We start from the raw sequence: 16,945 nt of genomic DNA on the forward strand, positions 1-16,945 counted from the left end.
ACTTGACAAATCAAGGGGTAAATGTATCAAGCTGAGAGTTTTCCAGCGGGTTTGGAGATTCAGATTCTAGCTATCATTTTGTAGAATGTACTAAATAAATAGCTGGAATCTGATTGGTTTTTCAAACCCAACAGAAAACTCTCAGCTTGATACATTTACACCCAGGTTGTTTACACTGCGCTTTATACACACATGTAATCCTATTATTGTGTTCCTGCTTATATAATGACTACATACATCCTTGCACTTGCAGATATCAATGAGTGTGCCCTTAATATGACCATCTATCCCACCCAGTCTTTCTGCATCAATACTAATGGGTCCTACAAATGGGAGTGTCTAACAGGATACAGTGGAGCCAACTGCACTGGTAAGATTCAGCGAAAGGATCAAAAATGTTTCTGCAGAAATATACAGATAAGAAATAATTCACATCACTCACAAACAGGCGTGTGCCCTGACAAATTTAAGCAGTGTTTTGTATCATTTTTCTAAAGCATTCAATAATAAGGCTTCAATGTAAATGTCACACCTTAATGTCAGTGCTTCTGAAAAAAAATGTAGTTTATTAACCTATATACTATAAATATATATTGTTCAGAAAGGAGCAAAGTGATAATATAGAGAATTTTTTTTTTTAAAATATTGATATCATGTTTTGTTTGTTTCCCACTTAGACATTTCTCTGCTTACTGAAGCAACTCCAGTATTTCTATCTGTGTTTACCATGATATCTTGTCTTTGCACGCTGCAGATATTAATGAATGTCTGGAAAATAATACCTGTTCCCCACATTCAACATGCACAAACACACCTGGCTCTTACCTGTGTGCCTGTAAAGATGGTTATGGTGGTGAGAACTGCACAGACATTGATGAGTGTTCCAGGGGAGACAGCAATTGCAGCTTTTGGGCCCACTGTACCAACACAGAAGGATCCTTTACTTGTACATGCAGGAGTGGATACTCTGGTGATGGGATAGATTGTGTAGGTGAGTTACTCTGATTGTAAGGGTCTATGAAAAATGTAATCTATTATACTGCAATGCAAAATTTTCTTTGCATCATATCAAACCTTAAAACCAACTTATTGCTAATGTAATTATCTTATTACTTTTTCTACTTTCCTTTCTGTCTCACTCAGGTGTTACCTCTCATTCCCTATTTCTAACTTCATATTTTTTATGTATATAAAATATAAATCCATGTCCATTCTAACATTTTGCAGATATTAATGAGTGTTATGTAAATGCTTCTGTCTGTGGACTATATGGAAACTGTAGTAACACCATTGGCAGCTATGATTGCTTTTGCCATGATGGATTTACCCTTGCGAATGGAACCTGTGTAGGTATGTACAGTGCAGTGATTAAATTAAGTCACATTTTATAAGAGCACTATAACAATGTAAAGTGGTTGAGATTAACTGTCATTTCAGATTGCATAGAATTTATATGTCATAGAAATTTTACTATAACTGTACCCTTACAACAAGTAATCTCGAAAAGAGCATTTAGGGTGCTTATTCCTAATGGTCTTACTCAAGAATAAACATTAAACTCTCCTTTTGCTATCAAACTACCTAGTCATTAACCTCATATAACAGATTGGTACAGTCCACAGGTATAACTAGATTGGTACATTTCATGCCTAGATTATTGCAAAACTGGCTTGATGGGGCTATCTTTATTTTGGAAGGGTGGCAGAGCTTTATTGGCTGTATTTTTAGGTCAACACATACATGTTGTATACATTTGGATTTCCAATGGGAATCTGCGCTCACTCTTAAGTGCAATGAAAGTGATGGTGTATAGTTTTTTTTGTACTGGAAATGAAGTCATGAGAATTTAGTATGTATGTGTGTATGTAGTGACAATGATGGAACTATAGGAGGTTCAGGGGTGTGTGGCCAATATGGGTCCTGGAGATGAGGGGGACCCAGCAAATCCCCTCTGAGACATCTCAAAAGAGCAGTGCGGAGGCCTCTTCTGATTGCCGCATGCACCACAAGCTCATGTGCCAGGTCACACTTGCTCATAGGAGGCCATCCACTCTGATCTTTTCAGAATAGAAAGGGGTCGTGGGAGGCTAGATTGGGATCTTCTCCCCATACTCAAATTTTGCTATTGGACCTAATGATGCACTGTTCTGCCTTGGTGTAGTGATAAGCCAGTGTAAGAGTTCAAAAGATTTTCATACTGTGTCTGACTGTCATAAAAGACAACATTCAGAATTGTATGTTTTCAGCTGGTAGTGTCTTATTACAGGGCACATCTATTTTAATTGCTTTTTAATTTTATAAAAAATAATAAAAGACTATCTGTTTGTATTATGTCACAGATATTGATGAATGCAGCTCTTCAAAGTACTGTACAGGTACAGAGAGACGATGCATAAACACAGAAGGCAGCTTTAAATGTGTGTGTCAGCCAGGTTACCAACAAGTCAATGAAAGCTGCATAGGTATGTACTGAATGTTGTCTATAGTGACATAACCAAGCCTTGTAAGTGTGTAACGGATGCTTGGGGAAAGAAAGGACAACACTGCCTGTAAATCCCATCCCTTGGCATCCCAGGTACTTACCCGACACTGAGGAATGACTATAGGACGAACTGTACACTCCTCACAAAGAGTTCCATGATCTAACTTTGTTGTACGGACCACTCAGCACCTTTGTCTAGGGACGAAACCAGACATGTTACTGAAGGGTAGGGATAGTGAATGGAAGGAAAGGGGGTGTCCGAGGCGACTGCAGGGAGTAGAAACACTTAACGCTACCTAGATTGTCAGAACCTCATTTTGTTCTGGGCCTGGGCACAAGATTACAGATATTCAGGACAGGGAAGAATCCCAAATACCCTACTCACCATTGTACGGTTGAGGGCCCAACCAAGAAAGTGATGCAACTGAAAAATAGTACCCAGTGCTACACGCCTCCTTTTAATAGTCTTCTGCAACCTCCAAACTGGTGCCTAGGAAACAGGGGAGACACAACACAACCCACCAACAGAGTTATCTGCCCTCTTAAATGTGCCTCTCACACTAGAACTAACTACAGCAACAACAAAGCAGTGCCCTGATTCTAACAACATTACTATGTAATCAGATGCTGCAACTATCATGCTATACTACCCTAGCTCAAAACCCACAGTCACAAAGGCACCAATGCAAAGGATGCAGATAACAAAAGTCTACCTTTAATGGTGGCCTGACTTCTGGATTCTGGAAAGAAATTACACAAAGGAAACACACATAATATTGTACAGTACTGTACTTGTGGGAAAGAGTAAAAAGTTGGTGAGTATGTGTAATGTCATTGATGAAATGCAATTGACGGCGCAAAACACCTTGATTTTACAGCTTGATTTTACACTGATGCGCTTGGAAGGTCCGTCCAGTACACAATAGACATTAGGGTACAACCTTACTCTCCGTGCCCTCTCAATATATGCTGTACAAAAGTGTAAAATTCACTTCAAGTCCAACCCCTTGCCACTGACTGAGATGGCATATATTATATGTGTCCTTTTGTGTGTCTAAAAGTTTTTTTTATTGCACTGCTCAAGGTGCACCTTGAAATAAACCTCTCTACTGAAGTGTAACTTGATGGCACTAAATTGATCTTAAGTATAACAGATGCAAAAGTATTAGCAGCAGCAACAGCAGCAACAACAACAGTACTAGATGAGAATTATAACTGCATGGATGCAATTAACAGAACAAATTGCAATTCATACAGAAAAATTCAGCATCAGACATGACAAAGGATATAAGAGGTAAACGGTTGGCGACAGACACTAGATGGATGCAGGACAGACATGTAAGCTCTTTCTGCCAGAGAAAACTTGCATTCTAGAAGGGAGGTAGAGAGACGGTAGTATCAAGTGGGAAAGTTTAGTTTGGGGTATGGAGAGCAATGAGCGCAAGAGTGGTACATAGTGGTGTAAAAGTATGTTAAGGGTACTAAACATAAAGTCCATGATGGTGTGAAGGCTGGCAGTTCTTAGAGAGCCCAGGCATAGAAAAAGTAGGATAAAATATAGGAAGATAGGAAACTTATGTAGTGGAGTGCTGGGCATTAAGCAGCGTGTTGTAGACTTGAAATGGTGCAGCTTGCTTGGATGGACCAGACCTCTGTGAAGGGACATGTTGGGGCAACGTGAAAGTATTAGGACTGCAGAGTTACAGTAAGGACCAGACCTGTTGTTACAGGGGTCTTGATGGAGTGGGGGTGCTCATTGGAGCAGTGGCCTAAGAGGTAATATAATGCCTGTAGAAATGACTACACGCACACAGATCTTACCTAATCACGATGCAACCACTGGTTATCAACAAAAGGACTACACATGGAGGTGTATCAATTATCCTTGAAGTCTTGTACCAATTGTCCTTGGAGGGATTCCTCAACATCTTTCTGTATTCAAGGTCTTTACCCATACCAGAAACCGCCAACCAGAAACGCCCTACAACGTAAAAGCACAAGGCTCACGAGGGCAAACAAACATAAAGACAGGGACCACTCACCTGAAATGTCTGGGAGTCTGAGGGGGCAAACAGCACAAACCCCTCTCCACGCAGCTGAAAAATTCCAGTTATATTGTAATATATATATATATATATATATATATATAAAATAACCATGATTTACCTATTACCTATCTCTAAATTTTGAATATTTGACAGATATTGATGAGTGTGCATCTCGGGAACTTAACAACTGCTCTGTACAAGCTGTCTGCTCCAATGTGGCTGGCTCATTCCAGTGTCAGTGCATGGCAAACTACACTGGGGATGGTGTGAACTGTACAGGTAAGTCACACTTTGCCCATTCTAAGTAAAATACTATATAGTAATACTATGGAAATTAAAGCAGGAAATTTCCATAGAATTCTTTGAGAAAGTCATCTCCCTATATCTAAGAAATAAAATTCTCAGCTGAAATAGCAATATCAGTTTTAGTAACATGTCAGAGATTTCACATGCTTCCCTTTCTATATAACAATTATCAATATACCTACAGTACTTAATTATATACAACAGTTTTAGTGTACATGACGCATTTACAATTTAAGAATTGTAATGATAAGACTGTATATATTTTTTTCTAGTTGTTGATGAGTGCCGCTTAAACACAACACATTGTGAACACATGTGTACCAATTTTCTTGGTGGGCACATCTGCAGTTGTAAGGATGGCTACAAAGTGAATGAACTGAACAGCTCCAAGTGTGACGGTACTGACATTCATAGTTTGAGTGTATATTCCAACATGTTGTACAGGGTGTGTTCTGGATTGTAATTCAGACTGTGTTGCAAATATATGGTGAAAATAAATGCTTTTCCCTGCTTTCCCAACTAAAATGTTGTTGATCCCAGTCAGATATTGATCAGCATTACATGGTTGTTTGTGAACCACATATTACGTTACGTCTGGGCACCTTGGTTAAACTTGCCAGATTGCCAGACAAAATTGCTTAGTTTGTGAACAGTGTTGCCCATAAGTTATCATTATCACACATACATTCATGTTTATCTCTTGAAATGTTATTTTCGGTCATACTGCATAGAAAACATGACAGTAACAAAGGTCTGCACAGTGCATATTTTCTTTAACAAATGTGTATATTTGTTATACACATACACAGATACAGCTTCCATTCCCCTTTTGGGAAGTTCTCTGTGCAGGTGTTTTGTTCCATCCTTTACAGGATTGTGTTCTCTCATTTAATTTTGCATGTCTGAAAAAAATCTGCTTGTTTGAGCCTCCCTTATACATAAGTCAGGACGGTGTCCTATGTCACATTTGTAGAGTTATATTCTTGTTACATACTTTTTTGTGTTCATATAAATCTATAGTGACAAAAATGTCCCAGTTAGATCAATTCCTCAGCCAAAGTATGAGTTGTGTAACATCTACTTCCTGAGTATTTTGGTTAGCACAGTGGTTAGCATTGCTGCTTTATAGCACTGGGTACGATTCTCACTAGGGCACTATCTGTGTGTAGTTTGAAAGTTCTCACTGCTTGCATGGGTTTTGTCAGTGTGCTTGGTTTTTTTCCCTTAGTCCAAAAACATACACACACCCAAGTGATTAATGTGGTAGAGAAATTTGACGATAAGCTGCAATTAAGCAAAGACTGATGTGCATAGCAAAAATATTCTATGTACAGAGCTGCCTAATATGGTGGCACTATATAAACAAATAATAATAAAAAGCTTATTTTATTTCAACCTGTCTTTAAAATGTTCTTAATATAAAGAAAAACATTATTACAATTATTATTTAAACATAAAGAGACAAATGTACAGCTAACAAATTGCGACTGTATAACAAGTGAGCAATAAGTGATATCTGTGCTTTGTCATCCCATGCAGATGTTGATGAATGTGCCAATACTACCTTTCCATGCGCCGTAAATGCAAATTGCACTAACTTACCTGGAAACTACTCATGTGAATGTATCCCTGGATATGAAGGTGATGGCAAGCGTCAGTGTATTGGTGAGTACAATATACCTTGATATCCTGCACACTTCACACCAGGGAACAATCATAAGATTAAATGATTGTCAAATTTTAATTATTATCTTAGATTTGTAAGGTGTCACAATGCTCTGCAGTGCCGTACTGTAGGGAAAACAGGAGACACATAAAACAGGGATATACTAGGTAGACAAAGTAAATGCAGACATGCAAACAAAGGGTAGGGAGAGCCCTACTCATTAGAGAGCTTACATTTTAAGTGGAAAAGGGCACGTTTGAAGGAAGAGGAGCGAGTGTGGCTCAGAGTAAAGATTGGCACAGTTGATAAGGTAAGCTCTAAAAAATAGATGGCTCTTTAAAGAGCATCTAAAGATTTGAAGGGGCGTGGTATGGAATTCCGTAAGTGGGTAGCAGCATGAGATCAGTCTTGTAGATCGGAGTGAGAGGTGGTTACCAGAGACGAGACAAGGTGCTGGTCAGAGGTAGATCTAAGAGGGCAGGAGGGAGAGTATTTTGATATGAGATTTGATATGTATGCAGGGGTAGTGTTGTTGAGGGATTTGTAGGTAAGGGTGAGTAATTTGAATTTGATTCTGGAGGACACAGGGAGCCATTGTACAAATTTGCAAAGTGGTGCAGCAGATGTGGAGTGGTGAGAGAGGAAGTTCAATCATAATAATAATTTAGTTATTTTAATCAGAATAATTAATTATAAAGAAAAATAAATAAATAATAATAATTGTAAATACTGTTCTTACAGATCATATATATGTATATACATATATCAATAACTTTTTCTTGTTTTACCAGGAAATGCCACAACTGGAGTTCCAACTATAACTTTACCTAGCAATGGAACAACAAACACTGTAACAACATTACTTAATACAACTCCACTAAGTATCAGTGAGTCTTCTATGACCAGTACCGTGCCGTTTACCAATACCAGTACCGTCACATCTATTTCAAATACAACTGCAATTCCAATAGTACCAGAGAACTATACTGATGTCACCACTCTTGGACCTTTGACAAGTACCAGCAATGTCCCATCTAGTGTAAATCCAACAATTCAAAGCACAAACACAACAATACCTGAAAACCAGACTAAAAAATCTACTCCAGTGTATGTCACAAACACCAGCATTGTCACTTCTGATATAAATGCAATGAATCGGAGTACAAATCAAACAGCATCTGAAATCCAGTCCATCATCACTACTCCAGTGCCTAATACAAGCCTCAGCAGTGTCACTCTTGATCTAAATGCAACAAATCCAACCGTATCTGTTAATCATAGCACCATAAACACGCCAATGTCTATTACAAACATAAGTACTACCGCTTCTGGTATAAATGCAACAGTTCAGAGCCCTGATACAACAATAACTAAAAACCAGACCACAATTATTACTCCAGGTCCTGTCACAGATACCAGCAACATAACTCTTAACGTAAATGCAACAATTCAAGACACAAGTCTAATAGTATCTGATAATCAGACCAACAATACCACTCCAGTGCCTGTCACAAACTCCAGCAGTGTGGCTCCATTTATAAATGCAACAATTCAAAACACAAGTCCAACAGTATCTGATATTCAGACCAACAATACCACTCCAGTGCCTGTCACAATCTCCAGCAGTGTCGCTCCATTTATAAATGCAACAATTCAAGACACAAGCCCAACATTATCTGATATTCACACAACCAATACCTCTCAATGGCCTATCACAAACAACAGCAGTGTCACTCCAGGTATAAGTGCAACAATTCCGAGTACAAGTCCCACAGTATCTGATAATCAGACTACCATCATAACTCCAGTGCCTGTGACAAACACAAGCAGTTTCATATCTAGTATAAATACTACCATTTCAAACACAAGTACAGTATATGGAAACCAAACTACCAGCTCCTTTAGAACTAGTGCAATTCCTTTTACAAGCACATCAACAACTACATCAACTACAACATCAACAACTACATCAACTACAGCAACCACACTGTCCAGCACAAGTGGAAGCATCAATGGAGGTAAGCACAATGAAACATAGACAGATGGAGGTATTGTGCATTTTTAAGAAGTAACGGATTTCTACAATTTATCATAAAGTTAAATCTAGAAGACTAAAATTCTACAAAAAAAATTCTTAAAAGGATTGTTTTTATATTGCATGGCCTTGTTCTGGGATGTTACCTTACCCATCTTTTCCTACAGGAAAAATATACACATGAATATTGATATACTTTTAGAATGTGCACATAATTTTTGGTGTATTTACTATACTATTTTATGTGCACCCATGTAACCCCAGCTGTATTTCCCTCTAGCTGTTCAACTTTTTGACTATGGTAAAAGTTATGGTGATATGACCTATGTCCAAAGAACAATAGATTTTACCTCACCATTGTTCCAACCAGTGATGGGATTTCCCTTTGGAAACCAGTTAAGGAGCTTTGTATATGTGAGTACTGATTTCAGAGATACAGATTTCCACCTGTGTCTATGACCATGAAAAAAATAACAGTCTGAATTGTGGGTTTTATTTGCAGTACACAGACAATGGCCAAATCATCTTCCCACTATCAAGAAATAATATCCTCTCTTACACCTATCCTCCTGCCAAAGGATTCAGTGCAAAATATAATGTGGCCACAATCGCTGTGTTTTGGAGTGATGCAGATTTATCTAAAAACATGGGTATTACATACTACCAGGTAATTTCATTACTTTTTTTTTTTACCAGTAATTTGTCTTAATGGAAATGATGCACAGTAAAGACTAAGGTGTCTATATGGTACATGTATCCTGCCACACCCTCTACTATGTCAGAAACTACACCTACTGAATGTATAATGCTGTACATAAACATAGTTTGAAATATAATGATTAATTACTAATAATTAAAACCTGTCAGATATACGACCAAAGAAACAATACTGTCATTAAAAGAGTTGAGGACCTGATCAGAAAGCATATGAACCCTTCATACACTGCTCAGTGGACACTGAAAATTACCTGGGAGAACATTCCTGCATATCCAGCAAAGGATAATGATAACCAGGTCTGTAGATCAAATACATGTAACTAATTCTTGAACCATAACTAAGTCTTGATCTGACATAATGATTTGTTCAATGATATTCTATTCTTGTTAATATGTATAGACCAACACATACCAGGCTGTGCTGACCACTGATGGATTTGTTTCATATGTTCTGATGCTGTATAAAGATGGCAGCATGAACTGGGCTGAAGGTTTCACCAAACCACTGATTGGTTACTGCAGGTAAGAATAGATTGTTGCTCTTTCCTATTTACTGTTCATTTAAAACTATCTATCTATCTGTCTTTGTAAGTTAATTCTGGAGCAGCAGTAAGTAAACGCTGCAACACATATGGCTCAATGCATGTCTACTTTTAAAATAAAGAAATGCATTTATTACAGACCATTCACAGACTTTTCCATTAGGTACAAAATGCTCTTCTACCAATCATCCCTATTGCAAGAACCTGTGTTGAATTAATTCTTAGCAATAAATTAATTGTACTCAGATAAACGCAGTAGGAAAATTGGTGGGAATTTTCAGAGCAGAGCATTAAACAATACAACACACAATATTTATGAACAAACAATTAACCCTCAGTACTCTACCACACAAATTATTAACCTATTGCAATTTCGCACTCTCTGGGAGAGTGCAGACTGTTAATTATTTTTTGCTGCATGTTGTCATGTCACCTAAAGTGAAATGATTATGGCACAGTGGTTTTGGTTACTGTATGGTAAATGTACTTCACATTGTCGTAAATTATATTTCCAATATAGTTTAGTCTTGAATTATTGTAGTTTAGTTTGGGAATGTGACTTTTAAATCATTATGTTGTTTATGCCAATATTTAATGATTGGAGGTATTTTTATGTAATCAGTGCTGCTTGTTGACTTAGTATGATAGGAGATCAAGTTGTGAAGTGTAACCATTGCTAGTCTAGCTCATAGACTGTAATGAATTCTATAAAGAGTATGCACATGCTGGGGTGTTGATATTCATATTTACAGTTTTATATATTTAATCAAGATCTTGATTACCGGGCAAAATAATAGATATAATATCTAATTATGTTTATTTTCTGTGTTTAGTGGGAACAGCGACCAGTTCTTCAAAAATGATAATATGTCTGTAAATATATACCAGCCAAACAACTACATAGGAAGCAATTCAGGTATGAAATAATGAGTTGATGTGAAAGAAAGAGGTGTGGAAATCAAATAGATGTACGTGTATAAAATATATACTGTATGTATGCACCACAGCTCTTAAAGGGTCAATATGAATATGAGCTAAACATGCTCCTCCAGCGCACATCTTAAACATGTCTCAAGATGTAATAAGACAGTTCACATCTTTTCACTCCTCCTGCACAAACCCTTAGGCTGCCAGTGTAATTACAGTCTCAAATTAAACTATTCAGTCGCATGAGTAGCCAATACGATTACAATTATAGTAAAATCACAGTTCTAGATAAAGTAAGTCAATTGCATAGCACCCAGATGTCAGTATGTATATCCTCAGCTCTTTCAGCAAGTCAAGTCTTAAGTTACTTGCTTCACAAACAATATAATTGCATTGGTATACACATCACATTACAGTACATACAGGTCATCCTGGGCATAGTAGTTCCACACACTCACATGTCTCATGCTCTTCCTGCATTGAATACCATTAGGCTGTCTGCGCCTGCTTTCAATACATACAGGCTCCCTGTAATTTCACTCCTTGCACTTGTAAAACATCTCCTTTATCCAGTGTAGCTCTGACACACGCTGTGTTCACTATTGTGCTGTTCATCACTCCTCTGCATGGATGATATCATACACATTTGCTTGATTCCACTTACGCTCTGACACCCTTCCCTAGTGCAGCTTTCAGCCATAACTCATGCCTCCTCTATGGGGTATTATGACTTGGGCTGTGGCACCTCTTATATTTGTCTCTTAGCCTCTCTTGGGTCACACTCACATGCAGCAATTCCCTCTAAATAGGATCTCTTCTCTTATATTCTTTAGTGCAGGCATGCTGTGACATGCAGAGATCCTCCATTCTCTTTGTGAACTTCCCCTCCTGTGGGGCTCCTCCTTCTTATGGGGCTCTCCCCCTCCCTGGGCTTGGCGGCTCCTTCACATCTTTGTATGAAACCCAGGGCCTGATCAACCACTAGGCTGACCAGGCTGCAGCCTGGGGCGCTGTTCCCGGGGGGCGCGGCACTGTGGGTATTTTTTTTAAAAAAAAATTTTATTTTTTTTTCTTCATTCATTTTTTTTTTCGGGGTGGGGGAGGGGGGGGGGGGGGTCGCCGCTGGGGGTCGCCGCAGGGGGGGTCGCTGCGGGGGGGTGGAGGGCTCGACGATCAAAAGCATTGGTGGTCAGTGGTTAGCAACACACAGCCAATCGCCAGGCTGCCTGTTGCTGTGCAGCAGACAGGAAGCAGGACGTCTTCACTTCCTATCTGCTGATCTGAGGAGAGGAGCGACGCTGGCACAACTACAGGTAAGTGAAGGGGGGAACTGCCCTGCATATCTATAGGGAGGGGGGGGAACTGCCCTGCATATCTATAGGGAGGGGGGATAACTGCCCTGCATATCTATATGGGGGGGGAACTGCCCTGCATATCTATAGGGAGGGGGGGGAACTGCCCTGCATATCTATAGGGAGGGGGGGGGAACTGCCCTGCATATCTATAGAGAGGGGGGGGGAACTGCCCTGCATATCTATAGGGAGGGGGGGGGAACTGCCCTGCATATCTATAGGGAGGGGGGGAACTGCCCTGCATATCTATAGGGAGGGGGGGACTGCCCTGCATATCTATAGGGAGGGGGGGAACTGCCCTGCATATCTATAGGGAGGGGGGGGGAACTGCCCTGCATATCTATAAGGAGGCGGGGAACTGCCCTGCATATCTATAGGGAGGGGGAGAACTGCCCTGCATATCTATAGGGAGGGGGAACTGCCCTGCATCTCTATAGGAAGGGGGGGGAACTATCCTGCATATCTATAGGGAGGGGGGGAACTACCCTGCATATCTATAGGGAGGGGGGAACTACACTGCATATCTATAGAGAGGGGGGGAACTACCCTGCATATCTATAGGGAGGGGGGGGACTACCCTGCATATCTATAGGGAGGGAGAGGGGGGACTGTCATGCATATGTATAGGGAGGGAGAGGGGGACTGTCATACAAATCTATAGGGTGGGAGGGGGGGCTGCCATGAAAATCTATAGGGAGGTAGAGAGGTTGATATGTATGAAGGTGGGCAGAGGAGGGGGGCTGATATATGTGACTGGGGGAGTTTTGATGTGACGGGGGGGGGGATAGCTAGCTAGCAGAGTGGAGGTAAGGAAAATAGCTGCAAGGGGGATGGATGCAGGGTGGGAGGTAAAGAAAATGGCTGCAGCAGGGGTTAAGGAAAATGGCTATGGGGGGGTTGTGGTTGAGGAAAATGGCTGCAGGGGGTATTTAAAAAATAGAGCAGCTTTGGGGGGCAGAATCTCATGATTGTTTGGTGGTCACATGGGTGGTCTCAGCAATCACTAGAATACTAAATATTAGTGAGATGGGGCTGGTAGAGGTTTGTATTTGATTGACAACAAATATTCAGATATTGCTTATATATGCCTGTCCAATGGGGTACTTTTAGCTGGCCATAATGGAGTGTTTTGTTTTAACTAAAGGGCCTAATCATTCAGGGTTTGCATTATAATACATTTTTGCATTTTCAAAAAAGGACGCCAACTTTCCAGAAGCCAGCGAGAGGATAACAAAGTTGCAAGAGAGAAGAGCAAGGACAGGTAAGAGACAATGGCACAATCTGTCTAAATTTGAATGCTGGAGAATACACCTGAACATTCATATTCAGGAGTGTTCCTATACACCTATATATTCGGAGGAGGGGGGGGCGCTGCGGCCGTATTAGCCTAGGGCGGCCAGAACCCTTAATCAGGCCCTGATGAAACCACATTGTTTTGGCAGCGACCCCACTTCTCTTTAGGGTCTTTGCTCTGACTTTATAGACATCTGTCCCCTTGTAATCTGCTATCTCGGCACTATGCTCTATGCTCTTTCACACCCATGCCGCTCAGCTACACCTCCTGTGTGACACGGATGTCTCACTTTTAGGCCACAACCACTGCTATGAGGCGTGCGCCTAAGCTAAGTTAAACCCCAGTGATCCATTCCTGCAGTCATTGGGGGCCTTGGCCTAGATCTGACTAGTGTAAATTTAAAACCATTCCTTTTATTCAAATACTGCCGATTTTGCCAATATCAGCTTAGTCTGGCAGCTTTAGATGTGGTTTTACTTTTGGGGGGAGGGAGGGTCCCCCTTGTTTTCATTTATTTTTCATCCCGTATTGCAAGCGTAACATAGACTCACTTGTGATGTGCTTTAGTGTATCTTACTGAAATGTTAATGTACTAATGTATTGTACTAAGTAATGTACTTAGAGTAAACTTACATAAGGCCCTCAGCGAGTACAAGGGCATTTAGCTTCCATTAAGTAAGGAATACCTAATCCGCCCAGCTCCTCCTATCAGCAGATTCAAAATGTTTGACTCCATAACCATGTGGATCACTTGTGGCCTATGGAATAAATGTAGTCCTCCAAGTCTTTAAAGTTACACTAACCGTCCCTGACAACTTCCATAGACTCTGCTGTATGACATAATGTTTTAATAACATTCAACCAGCTATTACACATATATAACTCTCTGTATGTAATGTAACTGCTTAGACAAAACTCCACTAGTGTAATTTGAATAAAATGGAAGTAGGGAATGTCTTTGTCTGACATCATACGCATGACCCTATTTCAGTCCTGCCATATTTACTCCCATTTCTCTCTCTTCTGGACAAATCAGTGGGATGTAATTATCAAATCTGACAATTTAGCTGATATTGCTGAATACAGCCAAAAGCAGAAAATATAGACAACAGTAAAAAGTAAATAGAAATCCTACATCTGTGAAATAAACAACAACACACTTACACTAAAAGATGTCTAAAATAATAATAATAATAATAATAATCATCCTATAAATGTGATAAGTGTTCTTTTACAATAACCTGAATCACTTTTTCAATCTAAGTCATTGCTTGAGTGAGAGGTTGGTGTTATGCTGTTCATGTTGAGAACAAATTTCTTGAAATAGAAATACTGATTTTCTATTTTTTAAGTGTAATTTATAATACATAAGTGATATATAGAAAAGTTTTGGACAGGTGTTACAAAAATTTGCTAGTGTGCTGTGAGTAACTTCAGAATAGTTCTGAAGCTCACTGTCTGCTGCAAAACATCAAAGTAAATTTTTGTTTTACTTGGGGAGTTAGTTTCACTATTAAGGGTGAATCAATTGACTGCAAAGTGTCTCGCGACCATTCCGGAAACACTTTATGGCGGAGATTTTTTAGTTTTTCTCTTCCGTTTCAGATTTGCGAGGTCTATGGATATATTCACTGAATAGTGCAGCTCTGGATAACAGTCGTGCGAAATGTCTCAACTGGTTTAACTCTCAGCCTGAGCCCTCATCATGGAATATCAATTTATTGTCTTGTCCCTGTTTATACAGGCAGGGAATCTCTGATTTTCGGTTGAGGAAAACAAATGCAGGTACAGAGATATATAATATTTTTTTCATTCTTTTCACTAACTGTTAAGTTATGTTTTATTTCCTTTTTGGTTATGTTACTATATTGATTTTAAAAGGGTGTGTTAGTTCTGTATTGCAGTTCAAAGATTGTGGTTGATATTTATGCGCCTATGCACCATTCACAAAGTGGTAAACAAAGCACTACTAATTATCCTCATGGAGAAATGCCACATTATTCATACGAGTTCTGAATAAACAGCAAAAGATTCGCTTTCACAATATGATATTATAAAAATTTACATTTGCATTAATTTTTTCCTCTTACTACTTTTGACTTACAGGTCAGACCAGCAGTACCAAAGTGCTTCGCAGCACAGCTCCCAATTTGTATAATGCTGGTGTGAGATGTGTGTATTACAACAAGAATCAATTCCTGGAAGGTTACCAGGAAAAAACATGGATTTTCTCATCATCAAGAAATGGTAAGTAGCACTAAATTAATAAATCATCATCATCATTTATTTTTATGGCTCCAGCAAATTCTGTAGCACTTTACAATTGGAAACAAACACAGTAATAAAACAATAGTTGGTAATACAGGTAGGCAGAGAGGTAAGAGGGCCCTGTCTGCAAGCTTACAATCTACTGGACAATGGGAGTTTGATACATTAGATTAAGTGCTACTTATTTCATACTGGTCCAGTCAGATTTCAAAGGTAAAAAGTGCTTAGTGGACTATATGATCCAGTTACACAGCAATGTTGGTGAAGGAATTGTTGCCTTGTGTGAACTCTGTAAAGAGAGTTAATAAGGTAACCTTATTAACCTTAAGAGAGAGGTTGGGGAATTTTATACACTTGCCTGAAGAGGTGGGTTTTCAGAGAGCACTTGAAGGATTCAGGACTAGAGGAAAGTCTTATTGTGTGAGGGAGGGATTTCCACAAAGTGTGTGCATCCCAAAAAACTTGGAACCAGGAATGGGAGAAGGGAATGAGTGCAGATGAGAGATGCAGATGTTCTACAGAAAGGTGTGGAAATATTTTGAGACAAGTAAGATGTATGTTGGTGTTGTTTTGTTAATGGCCTTGTACGTTAGTAGAAGTATTTAAAATTGGATTTGGTGAAAAACAGGAAACCAATATAGGTACTGATAGAGTGGATCAGCAGATGAAGAACAATTTGAAAGGAAAATTAATCTAGTCACTGCATGCAAAATAGATTATAGAAGTGAGAGTCTGATTCAGGAAGACCAGTAACGACAGTATTGAAAGTGTGTGATATGTGCATATTTTTGAAATGTTTTTGAGATATACTGTATGTAACATAATTTAGATATAAAGTAGATGTGGGGAACAAAGACTAGTTCTGAGTCAAGGTTAATACTTAGGCAGCAAGCTTGCGGGGTGGGATTTAATGTCATGTTGTCAACAGAAATAGAAATGTCAGGTAGGTAATTTCTGTTGGTGAGTGGGAATATTATTTACTCTGTTTTTAAAAGTTTGAGTCAGAAAGATGACAGATGAAATGGCAGAAAGACAGTCAGTAACTTGATCCAACACAGAAGGTAAGAGAACAGTAGATGATAGATACAGTTGGGTATGATTCGCATAGAGATGTTACTGACATCCAAATGAGCTTATTGGTTTTCCAAGAGAAGTGGTATAGATAAAGGAATTGGAGCAGAGGTGGATACTGATAAACTATCACTGAAAGAGCGAATGGATAGGCAAGATGAGAACCAGGATAGGACAATGTCTTGAAGACCTAGGTATTGTACTGTTTATACGAGAAGAAAGTGGTGAAAAGTGTCA

The 16,945-nt window shown here is 39.3% G+C and overlaps 1 protein-coding gene across 1 annotated transcript in view; it reads left to right on the plus strand.

Annotated features, from left to right (window-relative positions):
• Positions 1 to 6,382: 6,382 nt before the first annotated feature.
• The window catches only part of MUC4 (mucin 4, cell surface associated), a 49,736-nt gene continuing 39,173 nt past the window's right edge, over positions 6,383 to 16,945 (plus strand). The window contains exons 1-7 of the mRNA XM_075200893.1: positions 6,383 to 6,501; positions 7,294 to 8,520; positions 8,818 to 8,951; positions 9,040 to 9,204; positions 9,405 to 9,551; positions 9,655 to 9,776; positions 10,630 to 10,712. Coding sequence (XP_075056994.1) covers positions 7,401 to 8,520; positions 8,818 to 8,951; positions 9,040 to 9,204; positions 9,405 to 9,551; positions 9,655 to 9,776; positions 10,630 to 10,712 — 1,771 coding nt within the window. The 5' untranslated portion in view covers positions 6,383 to 6,501; positions 7,294 to 7,400. The remainder of the gene's footprint in view (positions 6,502 to 7,293; positions 8,521 to 8,817; positions 8,952 to 9,039; positions 9,205 to 9,404; positions 9,552 to 9,654; positions 9,777 to 10,629; positions 10,713 to 16,945) is intronic.

The sequence above is a fragment of the Mixophyes fleayi genome, chromosome 3 (assembly GCF_038048845.1).
Source record: "Mixophyes fleayi isolate aMixFle1 chromosome 3, aMixFle1.hap1, whole genome shotgun sequence".
In the NCBI taxonomy this organism is placed as follows: Eukaryota; Metazoa; Chordata; class Amphibia; order Anura; family Limnodynastidae; genus Mixophyes; species Mixophyes fleayi.